Raw genomic sequence first — 9,158 nt, forward strand, 5'->3', positions numbered from 1 at the left:
ACTCACATGCACTCTCACATGCACTCACACTCAGAGGTGGAAAAGTCAAGCTTCAGAGAGTAAAAGTCCAATCACGTATTGGTTCTATCTGTGCACTTAAACACAGGTGATCTCACCAATTAGCTGCTCTGCCTGGCTGAAGAGTTGTACTACTTAGGCCAAGTTCAGACTGCAGACGAATCTGATTCAAATCTGATTCCTTCTCATGTCCGATTTTTAGGGCTGACTGTTCACACTGCCTTTAGCAAGTGTCCAAATCGGATATGGCTCTGTTCAGACTGGATCACATTAGTAACAGATCTGACAGGTTGCTGTAGCAACGAAAACAAACATTTCTGCCATCAGGCAATACTTGCTAATTTGGTGTGTTTAAACATAGAACAATAGAAATAGGTGAGTGTTCATTGAATGCATGCATACGTGTGCGCATTTGCGCGACAGAAACCGAAGCTAATCAGTGGCAAGCTCCGCTTCAAACTGTTGGAAGGCTATTTAACGGCATTTAATAGAACAATGTGGATTATTGCAACTTCCATAGAAACAGAGCAGAGACTGTATAATGCTCTATTTAGCATTGAGTATTGTTAAGTCACGTTTAATATAACATGGTCAAAAGACATAGCCGTAACGTTGCTCCACAACTCGAAATAGGTGGGCGGTCACGCACGTAAAGTCACGTCGCGGACAGTCAAATCCGATCTGAGTGTTGGGAGCTGTTCAGACTGAGACACATCTGTCCATATCCGATACGAATGCGATATGAAACTACCTCCCGGATGTGGTTTGCAACCGTTTCGCAAAAATCGGATTTCATGTGACCTGTCACTGTTCAGACTTCAAAAGTGACATCCGATTCAAATCTGAATGGGCTAAAAATCGGATTTTGGCTGGCAGTCTGAACACAGCCTTTGAATCAGCTGGTTGGTTGAACTTTTCCACCTCTGTCCCTAATGGTGCATTCCAGACAGCATTTAAACTAGTGGGATGTGGGATTTATCCTACCTCCAACTACGAAAGATGCACTGGAACGCCTGTCGAAGTGGGAGCTGATTGAAATGAAGTGGGAGGATTATGGCGGCGCCCATGGAGACATGCTCCGTGAGAGGTAACTTCAAGGAATACGCTATAAACTTCAGGGTAGGGTTGTTTTAGACACGGTAATTAACTTGTTCTTCATATTATGACTTAAAATTGTGTCAACAAAGAATACAACGTATTGTGAAAGTAATGTTATAACGTTATACAGTTAGCCTAGCCTAATATGCTAACGTTACGACGGTATGCTAACGTTACGGCGGTCACCCATGTTTTCTAAACCTCCCACTCCAAAATGCTTGGAACGCTTTGAAGTGGGAGGTAGAACCTTTCAGGTAGGGTAGGTCCCACCTCCCACTCGTTTGGATGAGGTCTGGAATGCAGCATAAGCCACATACATCACACTGCCCCTTCCCTCACCTTCCTCTGTCCACACCTGTTTGTAAGTTTAAGTTTGTTTCACATTTTATCTTATGTCTTGCTTTTGCATGCACTGGTAATTTCCTCGAAATTACGTTTTCTAGTTGATAATATTGCTGTTCTCCATTTTTGTAATTGTTCAGTGTTAATTTGATTTGGATTTTATTTATTTGTATGTCGCTTTGGACAAAGGTGTTTGCTAAATAACCATAACCATAACCATAAACATAACCATAAACATAACCATAATATGAAAATGAAGGAAGACAGAATTTTTTTTGTAGGTTTTATTAATTTAAAGAATGATGAGGTTGTTTTTGTAGGAAATATATACATATAATGTAGAGAAAGTTGAGTGTTTAGTCATCGGAGTCGCTGAGGTTGAGTTGTGGTGATGGTGGAGTGGAGTGGAGGATGGTTGACGTACTTGGCTGTTGAAAGTTGCTGTCTGTGAAGAAAAGGGTGATTGTTTCACGATTATTTGCTGGAATGTTCAGATAATGTGAATTATTTGACAAGAGCGTATTTTAAAGGTATGAATTTTACCTACTGTCGTTTTCAAAGGCGCTGCACGCGTTGTTGATGTCCTGTATGTTGGGAAGTTTGTGCAGGTCGTCTATTTGTTGTTGCAAGGCAGTGAGTTGTGTTTGGAGAGTTTGAACTGTTTGTCTTAGTGCTGTTTTTTGGTTGTTGAGTGTGGCGATTTCTCTTGCTTGTTTGTTTGTATAGGTGATGATTTTGTTGGTGATATGCATCAAATCGGTGGCGGTTTCGTGTGGTGGTGCAAGTGGAGATGATATCTTGTACTGTAAGAGAAACATAGGATCCAGTGATTAGTATTTAGCGTAGCATGATGATGGTTGCTAACATTTGTGGAATAGGCTATAGGATAGGTTAACAGAATGATTGGGTGTTTTGTATAGCTTACCGTGAGGAGGATTAATTGCTCGCGGAAGTTTTTTATGTCCTGTGTGTGTCCAGGTGATATCTTTGAAGGTGATTGTGGAGGGCCTTGGGTGTTCTGTATGTGAAGAAGAAAAAAGGTTGAGTTTAGTTTTAATATGAAGGTATTAATTTGAACAAGAATGCAATTGCAGGCATAACAGTAATGTTCAGTATCTTAGGTCAGGTTGATGGTATGAGTGGTATCAGTAAATTTAGTAAGCAGTAGCTTAGTTTGTAATGAAAGAAGTTATGAGACAAGTGAAAGAAGCATAGGCTATGCATGTAATTTTGCTGTTAGCGTAATTGGTAGGCTACTGACCTGGTTGCCGTTTGTTGAATACATGGTTGGTTTGGATCTTGGATGTGCTGAGGTTGTCGTCGGTCTGAGGTTTTCGTTAGGATAGTAGGCGGTTTCAGTGTGAACCTTATATAGTGTACAAGCGATTGTGGTCATTTGCATGTGAACTGAAATGGTATCAGTTACGATGTGCGTTGTTTTAGCGGCTAGGCCTATAATGTGTAGGCGGTTAATGGGATAATATGATGATAACAGGAATACAAGCGAGTAGCTTACGTTTTTTATTGTGTTGTGTTTGGACTTTTGTGTATAATGAGATTTACATCCTGTATTATGAGGCATGAGATATTTCCATCTGCCTAAGTGTGTAGATACGGTTGTGTGCATGTGTTTGTGTGTGTGTGTGTGAGAGAGAGAGTGATTGAGTGAGATAGTTGAGAAAGAAAGAGAGAGAGGGAAACAGAGAGAGTAAAGCAGGTGAATTGGTCCTTGGTGTGAGCCAGCAGTTAACATTTCACCTGAAGTAATATTCCCACACATTTTACGTGAATGTATTACTACGCAAGATGGCAAAGCAATGTCACTTATATTTGTCTAGGACAACATCTAGCAAAAAATTAAATGTGTGTTTGGAACAGGCGTTTAAATCCCCAGGGAGGGATTTAGATTGCAGGGGGTTAACAACATAAAAAGTTTCAATATGTTGAATTAAAGAACTTAAAATGTCATGTGTGTACCAGACCCCCAGGATTGTCTATGTAACTACAAAACGAAGACTCTGAGAGTTGAAATGTGAGTGTAAGTGTGTAGGCTACTAGGAATTGTTGCGTCTCATAGCCTAACGAACATGGCTTATTTTCCTTGAGATTAGCTAATAGCCTAAATGCAAAGAATGTAACCCAGTGAAAATGTATTTTTGTTTAATTGGTTTTGTTGTGGACTGTTGATAAGGTGAAGACTTTGGTAAAAAGTTTTAAGTGAATTTAGTGTGGTGGATGTTCAAGTTCTAGTGGATTTGTTGAAGGAATTATGTAGGCCTAAGATGTCGGTCAGAGCATGTGAACAAATTTGAGCGGGTAGAGTTTCACTCCCCGGTTATGTCCGTGTTCTTTCCTTCTCTCCATCACTCAAAGATGCACCAGACATCCCGGTCAAAAATCGCTTTCCTCACACCTACATTTTCATCCCTTTCCGGGGAAATCATTCCACTGTTGACAGTTTATGGTGGCTAATTAGTCTAAACAGCATTTGAAACCATAGACGTAGTTTTTATGACACATACCGAACAACACACTACACTTATCATTGCTAAAGTTGCACCTTATTGCTCATCATATAAATAGGCACACACAATTCAAAATTTCTCGTCAGACATGCGTGAAATTCGAGGAAATAGTTCAGGGTTTCCCGCAGCGCTTTCCTGCTAAGGCGGCCGCCTTAACAACACAGGGCTGCCGCCTTAACTAGCGTCTTCAAGAAATAAATAAATAAATAACTATATTATGTATAGTGATATTCGCCGTATTACTCTGTCATGTTTTCTCCATGTCATTCCAAACCGTAGCCGCTAGTCTCCCTTCTCTGTAGAACGCATAAAGAAAAGAAACTTTTTCAAATCGAGTTGGCCTATGCGCACAGGCGACGCGCTCATTCAGCATGAGTATTTGATATCAGGTCAGTGGGGTATACTACGAATCTCGTTGAACATAACCAGGTTTTCTTTGGATAACCTGGATTGCTAAAAACGAAAGTCGCAATCAGAGTTGAGTGGTACTACGAAACTCACTCAAGGATGAATTTATCAAACTAGGCTTTCAGCTCAGATCTGTGCGCGTTCTCGTGGTTGGGGTGACTTTGACCAATCGGGAATCGTGGAGACGCACAAGACAGCCTAGGTTAACCAACGATTACTTCCGCATTTATGAGCGGCAGAGAAATCTAGGGTGGTATTTTTTAGTGTCTAACCCATAACATCAAAAAATCGATGGTCATCAAATATTGCATGGTATGCACGTCCATAGTAGTGACATATTTGCACGCGCAACCTAGTTAAAAGCGCCTTCGAGTTTCAAAATGTTTGCAGAGGCGGGGCTGAACTTGTTCTAAGTATGACAGATTAGCACACGTGAGATAACTTCGTTTTTCAAGATAATGGATTGGTTAGAATTGGCCAGAGGGCGGTAGTTTTTCACGATTTGAGCTATAACTTAGCACATAACCTGCTCCCGACCAGGTTTGGTTGCGAGCATAAGATACCATGGTGATACAGCGACGCTAAAACAAATCCACTTTCGTATGACAGCATACCCTGGCTTTGAGCGCAACATACCTCGCTAACCCACTAATCGAGATTCGTAGTATACCCCACCGGTGCCACTGCCACGCATATCTCAGTGACTGCGAACACAAATAGCCTAAACCTTGCTAGATTTGACGACTCTCACAGGAATGGTTCTCCGTTGAATCTACCAAATGTGTGGGATGAGCGGCATAACACTTTTGAGCGCTTTATCTTTTTTTTTAATCATTCGTCTACTATGAATGCATAGCCCACTGCATCTTGTAATTTGTTGTGACAAACACTTGTGCCATCTAGCCTACAGCTAACAACAACTTGTGACGGCTGTTCATTCACGTGTTGTACAATACTGAAATTGTCTGAGGTTTACACAGGCTAGTTTAAACTTTAAACATAGCCTCTTGTCTCCATGCCAGTTTCATTCATCCCGACCGGGCGGGACGCACGTTTCCGTTTTGTAGAAATAATTCCTGAATGTTTTTGTTCAGAGCTGAACATGCAACTGTATTTGACAGATGACAGATTTGGTTGCTAGTGACAAAATATTAGCGTTCAATGCGGTACGATCTCGCTAATTATGTTTTTAAAAGCATTAAAAACGTTCCGGCTCTCTTAGGCTATATGAGCAACAGGCACAAATACAGCTCCAATCAAAGAATTGCAGCTTTAGGCTACTAAATCACAATTCACTAACTTTACCATACTTTACCATACAGTCGCAATGTTACATGTTCATACAGTTTCATCTTTATTTCATGATATATTCTAAAATATCCACCATTACAAATATTCTTGGTTTTAATAGAATATTATAATATTGACTGGCTTTAAAATATATCCTATGGTGCTATGCTGAGCAGTGCAAAGGTTTTGAAAGATACAAAAGGCCCTGCATTGGAGTTATAAACTTACACTTTTAAGGTATAATATTGTCTAAATTGTGTTAATGATGTTTAATTGGTTGCTGATTCAATTAAATCTGATACAATGAATGTGAAATCCAGGTATATTGCTGTCATTAGTGTCAAAATTCAACATTTTCAACATGCTGACAGCCTTCTAATTTTTTACTTCAGCTGACCTCCTTGTCTTTAAGTAAATCAGAAAAGAAGTTATTTAGATAAGTGTGTGCTAGACTGCTCCTGTAGCCAACAATCCCCTCTCTACCCTTTGGGAATTGAACTGTTATATGATCCTTGGTGATGTAAATTATGAAAACCCCTTTATTTGGTTGGTCTTGATGTGGCCTTGACTCCTTTAAGACTCGGTCTCGACTCAGACTTGCTTCCTGAAAGACTCGGTCGTTGTCACTCGGTCTCGGCTGCAGTTCAACCAACGGTCTCGACTCTGATGTCGGACTTTGTGTGGCCTTCTTTATCCACATCTCTGTGAACCTCTGAGCAGGGAACGAGCGCACGATAACAGACTATTCAGTGTGGACACGTTCAGTCTGTTGTACTCATCAGAGGATTTGATTCAAGACACTAAATCCATGTTGGTAGTCTACTGTTGACAAGGGGAGCGATAGACAGACAATTTGGACAAAACAGAGTAGGTTATATTACCTCCGTTGCTCAGCCAAATGCGATAACAGCAGGATAGCCTACGCGCTTCACCGACGGTTAACAGACATGAACCAAGACATAGGCTATAGCCCAGCAGCAATCTATCCACAATAACACATATTTGAAGTACCATTCATGGTGTCAAATATTGAAGTTGTGGGAAGTTTACATAGCTTAAACTGTAGACTAAGTTATTCGTCCCCCATGCTGTTTCATTTGCAGCCATGGGAAAATTAAACAAAATGCACGTTGGACTTCTCAAATAGCCCTATAACTCTTGAACGGTTTTGTTCAGAGCTGTAAATGCAACTGTATTTGACAGAGGACAGATGTAGGTTGCTAGTGACAAAATATCAACTTTTGGTGTTGTAGCCTAGCCTACGATATCTTTGTAAATTACGTTTAGGCCTAATTAAAAAAGTGTTTCATCGTCCCGGTTCTCCCCCACTTTGCGGAGATATTCTCCTTGGACTCCGTGACATTTATAGGCCTATTCTCGAAACTCTTTCAGAAGGAAAAGTATGTCTGAGACCTCAGCTTGTCAGAGTTTTTTCAATTCTGACAAGTTTGTCATCCCTAACACAATGCGCTCGTCTTCGTCTGATGGCCCGCTTAAGTGGTTCGGCGCAGCACAAGCAGCACATAGCCTACCATATGTGCATGGGGATGCTTGCTAATGCCGAGACTGCCGACAGTTCGGTTCAGGTGAAAGTTAGTGCCAGCAATGTAAGCTTTATGTGTAAGAAAGCTCTGTCACAACCTGCCTGTTATTTCAATTGTTTTGAAATAATTGACAAGTCCCCCCAAGGATGAAATTCATTCAACAGAGGTAGGGATGTAGCCTGACAACGTCATACTCAATTCTTGTCAGAATATGAGTCTGAAACTACTCCATTCAGCTGCGATTATGGGGCGTGATTCAACCGATACAGGGCGTGGGGGATAGCTCTGCACTCATTGGATAGACCAAACCAAACAGAACAAGTTATTGGCTGTCAGTATCTGCAAAATCTAAGACAACGAAATATGTAGCAGGGTAGGCTATATGGAAAACATCCTCCTTCGTTTTTAAAAATAACTCCTTCAAACTGTATGCAATGAACAGCTGGGGAAGTGTGTTGTTAACCCAACGAGCAAACAGACATTTTTAAACAAACGGAGAACAACATCACCCAAACATGCTGTTTTAACTTGGTGAAAGTGAAACTGAAGTTTTCCCACATATCCATGTTGGTCTAAGTGTTCAGAAATAGTTGTGTGAATCCGTGATAAAACCTCCGTTTCAATAGCTAAGATAAACGAAAGGCCAAACTGCATGAACAAATTATGCATTCATAGCCATAGCGTTTTTGTTGCAATCAAAATCAACCTAAGCCAACATGGTCTCACACCCAACTCGTCGAACGAGGACGCATGCAGCCGTGAACGTCACTGCTGTTCATCTGTCAATCATCACGTAAAGCCCGCCCTGACAATGTGATTGGTCCGAACAGATCTGTATCTCGAATAGTAGCAGCTGAACGGAGCAGTGCCAGACCGAAGTTCCCTGCAGAAAAAGGATGTAGGCGGGGCTAAACTTCGGTCTGGCATCCAGGCTAGTAGGGATGTAGGCTAACCCCCACCCTGGATGTATTTTTTGTATTATGTAGGCTATGTAAACTATGAATCAGTGGAAAGCCGGTGCACTGTGCTGAAAAACAGCAAATCCAAAACTAACTTCTTGCTCTTGACTTGTGGCTACGTACGCAGCCAGTGTAGCCAGTCAAAAAGTAAAAGTACGCTTCTAGAACGCGACGTAACTTAACGCATCCAGTGTAGCCCTAGCGTAAGGTAGTGTGGTGTATTTTCCTTTCCATATTGTTTGGATAAGACACATTAGTAACCTTTAATACCATATACTCATATAGGAAAACAACAACATGTAATTGCTGAGCTAGAGTGAAAAGGAACTCTCTACCAAGGCAGGGGTGGGGGTGACGTGCCAAACTGGATGAGAATGCAAGAATAGATGCAGACTGGAAAGAACCAGAAAGTCCAAACTATAGCAGAAGAACACAAACAACTATGACTTAATGAGAGGTGTGTTCATATTCTTTAAAAAAGGAGGTGGGTGAAACTTCCACCATTATGATTGGACCCGCTTGCTCCTCCGCCCTTTCTGATTGGCTAAACGGCCCTCGGTGATGTTCTCAGAAGGAGGCACTTCTGGGAGGGCCAAAACAGAATATAAGGGAGAGCCCAGCAAACAGTATGGCCAGAGACGGTTTATAAAGCGAGACGACTCATATGAAGGTCAATTCCGGTTTCCCTGTGACGTAGTGCCACTCCCATTTAGGAGGCAAACGGGAGAAATAAAACTTATCTCGGATTATGACCATTCCCTTAGCCCTACATTCAGCAATGCAAGTAACTAACCCATATTCTACAAGGCACACATCTTTCTAACATTCCCACATTGAAATCGTATTTTCCAGCGAGATAAATAACTTTGTTCACAACCTGTCCCCCTGGCCCTGACCTGACCTGTCTCCGCTAATTGCGCAGGCCACCTGTTATCAACGGCACACTGCTTCTGCTGCTTCTACACTGGTCTAAG

At 41.5% G+C, this 9,158-nt stretch overlaps 1 protein-coding gene across 2 annotated transcripts; it reads right to left on the reverse strand.

Moving 5' to 3' along the window:
- Positions 1-1,745: 1,745 nt before the first annotated feature.
- Positions 1,746-6,051, reverse strand: LOC134083361 (uncharacterized). 2 transcript variants are annotated; one of them, XM_062539688.1, is made up of 4 exons: positions 2,720-6,051; positions 2,384-2,476; positions 2,002-2,261; positions 1,746-1,903 (listed from the first exon to the last, which is right to left on the reverse strand). In XM_062539688.1, exons 1-4 carry the CDS (start codon positions 3,236-3,238, stop codon positions 1,819-1,821), a joined length of 957 nt encoding a protein of 318 aa, XP_062395672.1. In that variant the 5' UTR covers positions 3,239-6,051; the 3' UTR covers positions 1,746-1,818. The 2 variants fall into 2 exon arrangements, with proteins under 2 accessions (XP_062395672.1, XP_062395671.1); XM_062539687.1 differs by having other exon boundaries at positions 2,006-2,261; positions 2,720-6,049.
- Between the last annotated feature and the right edge of the window lie 3,107 nt (positions 6,052-9,158).

Source organism: Sardina pilchardus, chromosome 6 (assembly GCF_963854185.1).
Source record: "Sardina pilchardus chromosome 6, fSarPil1.1, whole genome shotgun sequence".
NCBI classification, from domain to species: Eukaryota; Metazoa; Chordata; class Actinopteri; order Clupeiformes; family Clupeidae; genus Sardina; species Sardina pilchardus.